This window comes from Falco naumanni, chromosome 4, assembly GCF_017639655.2.
Source record: "Falco naumanni isolate bFalNau1 chromosome 4, bFalNau1.pat, whole genome shotgun sequence".
Taxonomy (NCBI): Eukaryota; Metazoa; Chordata; class Aves; order Falconiformes; family Falconidae; genus Falco; species Falco naumanni.
This window is the reverse complement of record NC_054057.1, coordinates 48,125,164-48,138,012: the sequence shown is the minus strand read 5'-3', so window position 1 is coordinate 48,138,012 and position 12,849 is coordinate 48,125,164. Positions and strand designations below refer to the sequence as shown.

Sequence of the window (12,849 nt, the reverse complement as noted above, 5' to 3'; positions counted from 1 at the left end):
CGTTAGAACTAAATTTTTAGTATCCATTTATTCCCGTGTGGCTGTTTCCTGCCATACAATCATGTATATGCCCCCCCCCCCAAGGCAAAATAAATTTATGAATTAAAGAAATTTTTATCAAGACTGCATCTTTTGCAACACTATTGTGAGCCCACAAAAGACAGCTGCAAAAAATCTCATACCAAAGGGCACTATTTTCTCTTCCCCCACCACACACACAGCGGACTATCACTGACATCATTAGCACCAACTAAGAACCAAGAAAACCCAAAGGAACTGGCAAAGGAATACCCTTATTAAAAACTCAGTGGGTGAAACGAAAGGAAGGACATTTTGCTATTACAGTGAAATTCCTCTCAACACTTCGCTTTTCAATCACACCTCTTACTGAAATGAAAACAGAGAAAGGTTTTTAAGAGCAAGTTTCTGCTGAGACTAGGCACCTGAGAGTTCCCTAAAAGCCATTCCAAACCCTGCCTAATGCTGATTCCCTGCACAGAGTTAACATCTTTGACTAATGTTATAAAGTGAAAAGTGCTAACACAACTTGTCATTCTCGAGGCCAATTTATTCATCTAAATTAGCACAAGCCCAAGCCTGCTGTCCTTATTCATATTTGGAATCACCAGCCACTTACGCGTTGTCCCAGCAAAATTAGTGCAGTGAAGGATTAGTCAGGATATAACCCTAGAGATAAAAAATTTGTTTAGAGTAAGTGAAATAAAAAGAATAAATATTCAAAGTGAGTGATGAAATATATGGGGGTTATTTCCATTTTAACTCCAGGGCAATGAGTAATTTCAGTAAGAATTTCTCAGTGTGATTTTTATCATTCAATATTTTAAAAATTACTACTGTGCATCCTGCATCAAATGTTGGGATTGGAAACAATGAAGCTTAAAAAAAAAGTCCACTTCAAACAAGTATGCAAAACATTATTCCCTTAAATTATGCCAGTACTGACTTACGAGCTGCAAGAAGTAGTGCCAGAATTTATGAACAACTTTGTATTGTTCAAGGATTTAATGACACCCGTTCCTCTTCAAATCAGGTATACAAAGCTTCACTTCCTCATATCTGGGTTTTATCCTGGACCATGCCTTTCAACACAAAGTGTCATTTTTTCTTTGGCTCACTTCTTACTCGTAAGTGCATCACCTCATTCTCATTTAATTTACAGCATGTGAGAGGGCATACATGTAAGCTAATGTCTCCATACAGCTTATGCAAAACTTAGTAAGTCAAAGTGGACTGCACTGCCTAATCTTGTCTCTGCATCAACTCAGCCCAGACTAGCCTACTGTGGATGGGGCATCCTCATCTCAAAGCCTTTCATATCTACTTATTTCATGTCTGCTTCCACCAGGCTGGATCGGCTAGTAGAGAGCTGCACACAGGCTGGGCTTGATGTCTAGCCAGGAGTCCCACGGCTCCTTGCAGTGTGGCAACCGAGCCGCTCTGATTCTGATTTACAGTATATGACAGAGAACCCTGCACTCCCCAGCTTCTCTGTTGCGGTTCTTCCTTACACCCTGTCACCATCCATACTCAAGAGTTGGTAAGAGTTACTTGTGTTATTACCTGTCTGCTACCACTAAACCAGATATAGATGCCACAAAGTTACGTAGGTCAATATACAGAGCCCCCTCAACTACTCCAGTAGATCTGACATCAAAGACCAGATGCATGCACGCCATACCATCTTAAGGCCGGATTTTAATTTTTATTTGGAAGCTGCCTACCCCAGATGGCTATGGCTCAGTCAGGTGGCAATGCATTGCAACTGCATGGTATTTGTATTATGCACCAAATATGGTGACAATGAATCAATGGATTGTTTAACTCAGGACAATTTGTCTTCGAAAGTCATGATTTATCATGTGTGAACCATCGCACCATGAGCTATTGCAATCTGTAACACAGGTAGATTATCAATAAAGCTTGCTAAATAATGAGAAAAAAGTAAAAAATCAGGAAAAAGGAAAATGAAAAAGCTTGTCCTCAAGAACACTTATTTTCTTTCATAATCCTTATAATCCATATTTTCTTGCACTCTTCCCTCCTGCATCGTTTCACTAATGAGAAATGAAGCAATATACAATTACACTGAGTGAGCCAATACATTGCAGCCCAATCATCAACTGCATAGTGTGGCAGAACAAAAGGAAGCCCTTCCATACACAGTGATCTTATGTTGCCCTCATGCTAAACTGCTGTTCCCACTGACTTCTTACGCTCAATTCTCCTGCCTGTGCTGCTTCCCTAGTGAAGCCTACACATCCAAAGCAGCCTCCAGAAGAAGTCTAACGATGGTCTGCTCCTACGTGCAGCAGAAAATTCTCCAGCTACATTCAGGGCCACAACCTGCAGCTTCACTGTTGGAACAATCCTCAGAACACAGCACTGATCAATCACTTTGTCATCCTCCTTTATGGTAAAGGGATAGCAAAGTACTTTCCAGCAGTTCCTCCTTCTTCTCTACCACCTGCTTACTGCACTCCAGAAGTAGCTACTGCAGCAGGTTGTATTCACCCTATTTTCTTTTGGCTGAAAGGCTCTCTCACATCTCACCGACCAACAGTAGTGTCACGGTACTGTGCCTACCCACGACCAGCTCTGACACCCCTGAGAAGATGTAAGCAGAACATTGTTCTTCTTGTCTACAAAAGGTTCTCACAAATCACAGTAAAATACAGGCTGCCTCAGAAGATGGGTTAAGGCCGTTTAATTTTCTGTGACGCTGCACCCTCCCATCCCTATTTCTTTGCAGGTTTTGCAGTGCTAGACTTAGAATTTCTGCTTTGCAGACTTGCAGAAGTACAAATCAATGTGTTCCTTCCCATACTTGGACTGCCCATCATGTTGCTGCCTTCTAAACTACGTGGCATGCAAGAGAAAATGATGGATTAGAAAAAAGTTTCTCTTACTTTTAGGGAAAAGCTGAAACATAGTAAGGTGCCATAACTCCACCTTATGCTACCTACTAACTTGCCTGTAAAAACACTCTTGCTCCCTGCTCCCATTTACCCTGTCCTCAAAAAGTTCCACAATTTCGAGTTTCATGGTGTTGTTCAATGTATTGGCCATGCAAAATCCCCTGTGTCTTGCAGCTAACCAGTATTTGCGTAGACAGTCTCTGGATAAAGCTCTGTGATCTGCGATAGAAAGGAGATCAGCCTGGACAGCCCCTTCTGGGCTTAATCCATGAAATTACTGCCTTCAGTCAAGGCTTCATTCTAACAAGATTATTTGAACAATTTCCATGGACTGAGTTCTTCTTTTCAAACATTTTTATAAAAGCACCATTCATTGACCTATCCAATGCAGACAATGCCACACTAAAATGTACTGGAGAACATTGGGTAGGAATTAAAAAGCCATTTTTCAATCTAAAACACACCTGTATTTTTAAACAAACAAAATATCCTTTCAAAATAATAATAATAATTAAAAAAAAAGCAAGAGCCAATTTACTGATCTTGAAAAAAAATGCCTTCTTGTTACCACCGTCTGGTTTGGTGTGATCCATGTAATCCTAAATGCAAAGCCTTAGATGCACACAAAAATTAAGTTTACATTAGAGCGGCCAGTGACAAACCTAAATGTTTGAATAAGAGAGGCATGAACATCTGTGGCAGCAAAGACTTGTAGAAGTGTTACCTACTTGTTGTCACATCTATAGGTTTGCAAAAGGTTGTACTATCTGCAACACTCTTGCCGGCTTTATATTTCTGCATGATTTGATGACTGGACATCTGTTTTCAAACCCCTGCAAAAAGTGCTTTAAAGTAATCTGTATTGCTACAGCAAAGCTCAGCTTTTCAGAAAAAGCAGCTGCTGTATTTTCTGGAATAAACACACAAACCATTTTAAAGACTTGACCCTTGATTCCTTCATCTCAGTACTTCTACTGACTTCAGGGAAGTCTAGGCATATGAGCAACACACAATGGGCTGTGACTCCACAGCCTTGAGCTACCCAGGCTGCTTTTCAGTCAAATGAAGTAAAGCAGCCTCCCCACAGCTGTGCTGTTTTATATACCTGAAAGACAATTTCAAAAATTATCATGGTCTTACTAGGGAATTTGGACATGCAGTCATTACTAAATTGGCATAAAGTTCCGTATTACCAACTTTGTCATTACTGAACAGCTTCAAGACACACAGCATCTTTGTGCTGCATCTTTTTACGCTGTAAGAAAATGAGCACATGAACGAAATAAAAACGAAGCCAAGCGTACTGTTGAGAAACTTGGTATTCTCTTATTTCTAGGAGAGCTATAGTGTAATCCTAAACTGTAGCATTCACCATGTCTCCTGAGTTTCCTTTCTGAAATATTGCAATGGAAATTTTACAGCATCTGTGTTGCTTTTGGAAGCCATCACCTCACATCTGCTGTCTCTGTAGTGCAGAGCTTAAGTTCAGTGTAAAAAGGTACTTTGTAATAGGCAACAGGAATCCTGACAGCGGTAATTTACAGGCTAACCCAGCTCTCCTGACTAGGCTTGCTCCTTTTTACATTCTGTGGAGATTTTTACATAAGGTTTTTAAATAAGGGACTCTTCAAGCAGTCACCAGCATAGCAGTCACTGCTTAAAACGGAGCATCACATCCAGGACTGGAAAGCGACTTTATAAACCTCTGTCAGTCAGGGAGATCTCAGCTAGATGACAATTTTTTTATTCCGTTCTCTTCACTGGGCATTGTTCCACCTCCTGACACTTTTCAGCAGGGTATTAACTAAACTAGCACTGCAATAACCGCCTCCTTTCGGAGTTCTGACTGTGAGCAGAGCTAACAGCACCTATGCAGCAGCGGGGCCGCTTTCACGGCCGGGGCGCGAACCCCGGGGGAGCGCAGAGCCCCCAGCTGGGCGCCGGGGCCGGGGGACGCGTTTTGCAAATTACCGCCGCGATTACACAGCGAGCGCGTTTATCGCCCCCTGATTGCCCATTTCCTCCGAACTGGGTAATCCGTGCGCTCGTTTCAACTGAGAGACAGGCAGCAGCGGGGAGGATCCTGTTAGCACAGCCAACAAACTTGGGATTGCTTTTTGTTGTTTTGCCTCACGCGTTCCGCTGCCCGCCGGCGCCCGCTCCGCCGCTCCCGCACCGCCCCTGGGGCGGGCCCGCTGCCCCCGGCCCCCGCCCCGCGGCTGCCGCTTTTCAAAGGCGGCGAATCACCGAATTTCACGCCGCCGAAAGATAAGCCCCGCCGCGCAGCCACCCCGCCGGCTCCCCGAGCGGCGTGTTCCCGAGATTGCAGTCATTACAGCCCCAGCATGAGCTCCACACAAGCGCGAAGCGCAACAGCGCGTCAATTAACAAACAAACGCCCCGTCCTGGGAGGACGACAACCCCCCGGGACGGCCCTGCCGCGCACCGACCCCGGGCCCGCCGCCGCTCCCCTTAAGGTGGTCCGGCCTCGCCGGAGCAGCCGGAACGCCCTCCTCCCCCCTTCCCCGGGACGGGCGCGGGAGAGCGGCGAGTGCCCCCAGGGCCGCCCCACTCCCCCAGCGGTGCGGCGGGGCAGGGGGCAGCTCGCGGCCTTGCGCGGCCGCGCCTGCGCGGGGAGCGAGGCCCCGTCCAGCGCCCTCAGGGCTGCCCGCGGCGCGGTGCCACCGGCGGGTCCTCGCGGCTCCACCGCGCCGCAGCCCGGAGCTGCGCCGGGGCCCGGCGCTGTTCCCTCGGGAGCCGGCCCGGGCGGGTCCCCCGGGCCTCGGCGGCTGCACGCGGCTCCTCAGCGAGTCGCCGCCTCCGGCGCCGGGCCGACGCGAAAGCCGGGGCAGCCGCGGCCCAGCCGCACCGGCCTGCCGGGGCTCCGGCTGGGCCGCAGGTCGCTGCCAGGGGGCGGCGGCTCAAACCGAGTGGCCGCGCACCCACCCCTGCGGCGGGAGCTGCCCGGTCGGCGGCCGCGCGGGCGCGTTCACCTGCCGGGGCGCGGGGCTGCTCCCCGCCGGCCGCCCCTCGGTGCGCGCCCACCGCCGGCGCGGGTCCGTGCGCGTGCCGCTGCGCGAGGCGCCGCGTGTGCCCGGCGCGTTCCGCTCGCAGCTGCCCGCGCGCCAGGACTCCCGCGGTCGCTGATGTCGCGCTTCCCCTCCCGCTGCTCGGCTCGGGCCGTGACCCCCCGCAGGCCAGCGCTGCGTCTCGGGCTGAAGCGCTGCCCGCGACTGTGCTGCCAGCCGTGCGGCGGGCGGCTCCGGCGGCGCGGGCAGCCCGGGCGGCAGAGGCCAGGTGTCGGCCGGGTCCCTCGCCTGCCCGCGCTGCCACCTCCCACGCGCGCACGTGCGGCAGCCGCTCCGCACGCGGCATCAGCGGCGCGGTGCACAACACCCGGCACACGCCGGGAGACGGCCCGCGCTTGCGATGCTCAGACCGGCATCGGCTGCAAACTCCCGCGGATCCCAAAGGTTTGGAAGGAAACCGCGTCCGAGGGGACTCCGGGCAGTGGCAGAACTACTGCTCTCGGAGCGAACCTGACTTGACCGGGAACCCTTGAAAGGGGGAAAGAAGTACTGTGCCGCTGCCCACGCACCGGGCAGGGAGCGTCTGACACTGCAGAACGGTGCCTTTTCCGTACGGCCAGCACCCCGTGCAACGCAGGGGAAATAGACAACAACCAAACTACCGCCACGTCCCCGGCAGCTCCGGGGCACCGAGGAGCGCCCGCCGCGCCGCAGCCGGGGCGCCGGCTCCACCTTAAGGAGGGCTGGGGCCGGCCCCCCGGCCCCCGCCCGGGTCGGACTGATAGGCGGCCGAGGCGATGGGGGCGGGGCCTGGCGGCGCTCGCTATAAATATTTATGAGAGCGCGGCGGCCGGAGTGGCGCTGCCGGGGCCGGGGAGCGAGAAGTTGCGCGGAGCCGCTGCCGCGCTCGCCCGGCGGCTCAGGTGGCACGATCGCGGCCGGGGGCGCCCGGCTCGCCCCGCCGGCGGCGGAAGGGCAGGAGGAGGAGGAGGCGGCGGCGGCGAGCGAGGACCGGCCGGCTGGCGGTCTCCCGCAAAGCTGGGCGCTTGGGCGGGCGGCGGGAGGAGCCGCTCCGGCCGCCCCAGCACCGGCCCCGCCGCTGCCCGCTCGCTCGGGGCGGTGGGAGCCGGGCGCTGCGGAGTGCACCGCCTGGTCCCCGGGACCCCTCAGCCATCTTGACCGCGCCGCGCGGGGGCTGACGGCGAAACTTCTCTGCAGCCGCCACTCCGTGCCCCGCCGGCGCTGGAGCAGCAGCGAGGGAAGCGGCGACCCCCCCTGCGCAGCCAGCCCCGCCAGGAGCGATGCGACGGCGGCTGAGGGGCCTTCCCTGAGCGGACCTCCCTCCCTCGGCGCGGCGCGGGGGCTCGCCGGCTCCCCTCTCCGGGTGCCCGCGGGGCCGCCTTCCTCCTGGGCGACGGAGCCCCGCGGGGGCTGCGAGACCTCTCACCTGCGGCCGGCACGGAGGGGGCCGCCCTCCGCCCCCCCCGAGCGGTAGCCGGGGCGGGGGGCTGCTGTGGCGCCGCGCTCCCCGTGGCTGCTGAGCGGGACGGGAGAGGAGCCGGGGCCGCCGCCCGCCGCCGAGCATGGAGTGGAGTTACCTGTTGGAAATCACCTCGCTGCTCGCCGCCCTGTCCCTGCTGCAGCGCGCCGGCTGCGCCGCCGCCTCGGCCGCCGCCGCGTCGTCCTCCTCCGCCAAGGAGCTGTCGTGCCAGGAGATCACCGTGCCCCTCTGCAAAGGCATCGGCTACAACTACACCTACATGCCCAACCAGTTCAACCACGACACGCAGGACGAGGCCGGGCTGGAGGTGCACCAGTTCTGGCCGCTGGTGGAGATCCAGTGCTCCAGCGACCTGCGCTTCTTCCTCTGCAGCATGTACACCCCCATCTGCCTGGAGGACTACAAGAAGCCGCTGCCGCCCTGCCGCAGCGTCTGCGAGCGGGCCAAGGCCGGCTGCGCCCCGCTCATGCGCCAGTACGGCTTCGCCTGGCCCGACAGGATGCGCTGCGACCGCCTCCCCGAGCAGGGCAGCCCGGACACGCTCTGCATGGACTACAACCGCACGGACCTCACCACGGCCGCCCCGCCGCCCGCCAAGCCCCCGCTCCGCGGCGCCAAGCCCGGCGGCCCCGCCAAGGCGCCCCCCGCCGCCGCCGCTCCGCCGGCCGAGGCCCCGCGCAAGCCGCGGCCGCCGCCGCCCTGCGAGCCGGGCTGCCAGTGCCGGGCGCCCATGGTGTCCGTGTCCAGCGAGCGGCACCCGCTCTACAACCGCGTCAAGACGGGGCAGATCGCCAACTGCGCCCTGCCCTGCCACAACCCCTACTTCAGCCCCGACGAGCGCGCCTTCACCGCCTTCTGGATCGGGCTCTGGTCCGTGCTCTGCTTCCTCTCCACCTTCGCCACCGTCTCCACCTTCCTCATCGACATGGAGCGCTTCAAGTACCCCGAGCGCCCCATCATCTTCCTGGCCGCCTGCTACCTCTTCGTCTCCCTCGGCTACCTGGTGCGCCTGGTGGCCGGACACGAGAAGGTGGCGTGCAGCGGCGGCGCGGGGGCGGGCGGCGCGGGGGCCGGGGCGGCGGGGGCCGGCGGCGGCGCGGCGGCGGGGGCTGCGGCAGCGGGGGGGGCGCGGCGCGGCGGGCGGCGCGGCCGAGCTGCAGCCCGAGCTGGCGGGGGCCGAGCACGTGCGCTATGAGAGCACCGGCCCGGCGCTGTGCACCGTGGTCTTCCTGCTCGTCTACTTCTTCGGCATGGCGAGCTCCATCTGGTGGGTCATCCTCTCCCTCACCTGGTTCCTCGCCGCCGGCATGAAGTGGGGCAACGAGGCCATCGCTGGCTACGCACAGTACTTCCACCTGGCCGCCTGGCTGCTGCCCAGCGTCAAGTCCATCGCTGTGCTGGCGCTCAGTTCCGTGGACGGGGACCCCGTGGCTGGCATCTGCTACGTGGGCAACCAGAGCCTGGAGAACCTGAGGGGCTTCGTGTTGGCGCCACTGCTCATCTACTTGGCCATCGGCTCAATGTTCCTGCTTGCTGGCTTTGTCTCGCTCTTCCGTATCCGCAGTGTCATCAAGCAGCAGGGCGGCCCCACCAAGACCCACAAGCTGGAGAAGCTGATGATACGCCTGGGGCTCTTCACCGTGCTCTACACTGTGCCAGCTGCCAGCGTGGTTGCCTGCCTCTTCTATGAGCAGCACAACCGGCCCCGCTGGGAGGCCACACACAACTGCCCCTGCCTGCGTGACCAGCAGCCTGATCAGGCCCGCCGCCCGGACTATGCAGTCTTCATGCTCAAGTACTTCATGTGCCTGGTGGTGGGCATCACCTCTGGTGTCTGGGTCTGGTCTGGCAAGACCCTGGAGTCCTGGAGGGCCCTCTGCACCCGCTGCTGCTGGGCCAGCAAAGGTGCTGCCGTGGCTGGGGGCACAGGCGCAGGAGCAGGTGGCCAGGCAGCAATCGCTGCAGCAGGGGGACTTGGGGCTGGAGGTGGTGGCTCCCTCTACAGCGATGTCAGCACTGGCCTGACGTGGAGATCGGGCACTGCCAGCTCTGTCTCCTACCCCAAGCAGATGCCCCTGTCTCAAGTGTGAGGAGGGGGAAAGAGGCCAAAGGTTAAGGAATGAGGGACACTGGCCTGCCTAAAATGCCCCCTCACTGTTTGGTGCCATTAATGAACCCCTAATGGTCCTTATTAGCCACAGCTTGTATAGAACAATGCAGCTAGCAGAGGCCCCAGGCTCCAGCCCCCTCCTCCTTTCCCTCCATTCATATGCAGGGAGCATGTACTTCAAGGAGCCAGCTTATTATTTTGCTGGCAGAGGAGGGTAGAGGCTCACCCGTGTCTTGCAGAGGGCAAGGTGCAGCAGCTTCTGATTCACTCTGGACTAACAGCAGCTTTTTGCTTGTGAGAAGGGGAGTCTTCCTCTCCACCCCACCATCCTGAGGTGGGAGTCTGCTGGGACTGCAGGTTTTGGGATATTGACGACCAGGCAGATGCCTTACAGTACAGACTGAATCAAAACATGTCTTAATTATACACCCCAGCTAAATACGGGTTTCCTACATTAAATGATGTATTTATATAATTATTTGTTACCTTGTACAGATGTGTAAAATATGTATATATCCAAAGCTATACAGTCTGTAAATTTTTTTGTAAAAAAGTTTAGAGGCTACCCCTGTAAGAGCAAATATGAGTATTCTATTTTGACAATAAAATGACTTTTGATAAATGACTTTTTCAAGCTTTCCCACTACTCCTGCCCTGGTTATTCCAGCTGCTGTGTCTTTAGGTGGTTTTTGTAAACTATGAGCTACGTTCATGTTCCAGTCATCCCCGTGTAATAGATGGCTGCCGCTGTTAAAGAGGCAAGATCGGTAGACACAAGGAAAACAAGTCATTCAACAAGTTGTTCTAAGAATGTGTTTGCTAGAACTGGGAGGTGCCTTACCATAGTTCTCAGCTTTTTGAAAGCTGACAGTGCCTTTAAACTGAGCCTTTACAAAAGAGTCATCTTACATGGCATGTTAAGTATCCTTTTAAAATGGGTGTTATTTTAGGAATGTGCACACACACCTCTCATATCTGTGGCCTACACTTCCGTAAGCACCTGCCTTTCCAGGGATGCGTACTGAAGCGTAAAATGTTAATGTTTTAAATTCATAGATCATGTACTACAGTGGAACAGAGTTGAGATTTGTTAGATCAATCTCTTCTTAACAGATTAAACTAACATCTTAACTTTTGTATATCAAATATGGTCCTTTTTCAAGAGGAAAGGTATTGTTCTTCTGTCAGGACTAAGCTAATTTATTTGAGCAGAAGGCTGTTGAATTAACAGAAGAATGCTTTGGCAATTGTTGAACTTTTTACCTGTCTGCCCAGTGGCTCAGAACATCATTCCTTTAAGAGGAGCTAAATGAATAGGGTTAATCTGTAGGGAACTTGGTTTCTTTTGAGTTTGGGAAAACTTTGATCTTTTCTCTTCACCAAACGTGATGTATAGTCTGAAGTTTCTTTCCCTGCTGCCTGGTTCCTCTTGTTGCAGACCAATTGGCCACCATGGAGCCTTAAAGTTCTTCAATTAAAGGGACATGGGACTTTTTTTTTTTTTTTTTTTTTTTTAAGAGGAAGACTTGTAACAGTTAGTGAACACCAGAGGGAAAAGGGAGAACAGCCTTTTAAACAGCTTTCCCCTGCATTGTTAGCCAGACTGCAGGCAGCAAGGCATAGCTTGGAGCATTATAGAAAAGAGCTATGAATGCCCTACAGGTGGTCTGCTCACATAATCTCCCCAATTTAAAACATTTTCCTTTACAGGACAATTGCATTACAAAACTCCCTTCTCTTTTGCTCCTAATTGAACCAAAGAACAACTACAAGATTTTCTTTCAAAACAGTGTCTAAAAAAAAAATTTAAAATCTATCAACTACATTCTAATCTGCTTTCTAAAATCGCTCAGAATACCAGAAGTAAAAACTGCATTAGACATTATTCCAGATATTTTTATGCTGTCTGCTTATATTCTGTCAAATTAGCAATCATTTAAAAGCAATTGGTTGGGTTGTGTGCTAGCAGTGAAAAGATAGCCCCAGGTCCCTTATTAACCTGTCAATCATGATAAGAGATGGGCAGCTACCCTACTAATGACACAGATATCAGTCATGATTTGTGGGAAAAACCTTGTTCCATTGAGCACTGACTTGATTACTGGTATCCCTTTCAAAGATCCCATAACTTAATAGACTCCTCCACTTCTACAAAGTTACCAGGATCATGAAAAGGAGGAACTTAAAATGCCAATGGAGGGAAAAATAATTTTAACTTCTTAAATGTAAAGGATGTTTCACTAGGATTTATGCATGGTGCCTGTTTGTACACCAATTGACCAGGATCAGAATATTAACATACCTGTAAATTGAAAGGCCCTAGTATTTTCCTGTGTTGCTGGGAAACTAAATTTTTAACAGTTGTTGAAACATTTAAACCAATCAGGCAATTTTCCCTGCTGTCAATGGGGCGAAGGTCTCTACCTTCTTCCTGCTGGGGAAGTCCCACCTATGGAAGCACAATCGCACAATCGCTTCTTCAGATAAAAATCTGTGTTCCTTCCCCTCCAGCAGGTTCTAGCAAGGATGACTGAGGGGTGGTACAGTCACAACTATTCTGTGAGAATTCGTTTAGGTAAGTTTCTCGCAGGTTGCTGGTGCAGGTTGCTAGTGCAGAGATAAAAGCTTTTCTAGTAAAAGATAGGAAGTAGCCCTGTGGCTTCATCTACCCTAGAATGAGCTAAGAGGTGCTGCAGGTGGACTTGGTCAGGAAAGCAGTCTCAGAGCTAGTGAGGTTAACAAGATACCTGCTTTGGAAGTGACTGAGTAATAACACAAAGGTTAAACAAAAAGGAACATTGAAATGACTGGAAACACAAACCTGAGGAAATGGTGCTAGAGAAATTAACTTGCAAGTGCAGATTTTTGTGAATCAACATAAAATTTGTGTTAAGGGGAAAAAACAACCAGAAAACCCAACAGCAAGGCATTTAGGTATACAAGAAATAAGTATCTACAGCTACACAGAACTTCATTATTATGATAACCTTTATTAGACTTCAAAGATAAATTTGCTATGAAGATCCAAAAGATACAGGTGAGGTGGTAGGAGTTAAATGTAAACTTTCAAGGTCTGATGATAAACTGCCTTCTCCCTAAATTTGCCAGGGAGCTACTAAAAATAGTCACAGCAGATCTGTAGCCCGTGCTCTTGCCTGCAGAGCAGGAGTGCCCTTGGTATCCCTGCTGGCATAGGGCAGCACCCCAGTAGCCACACTGGCTCTGCAGAGCTAAGGGAAAGCTCTGTTATCACTGATGTGGCTCTGTAGCACG

At 52.7% G+C, this 12,849-nt stretch overlaps 1 protein-coding gene across 1 annotated transcript; it reads left to right on the top strand.

The window, feature by feature from the left end:
• The first annotated feature begins 6,835 nt into the window (after positions 1-6,835).
• On the top strand, positions 6,836-10,201 carry FZD8 (frizzled class receptor 8). Its single transcript, XM_040593053.1, is given in 2 exon segments — positions 6,836-8,588; positions 8,590-10,201. Coding segments are annotated over 2 exon segments (2,007 nt in total). The 5' UTR covers positions 6,836-7,548; the 3' UTR covers positions 9,557-10,201.
• Positions 10,202-12,849: the final 2,648 nt, after the last annotated feature.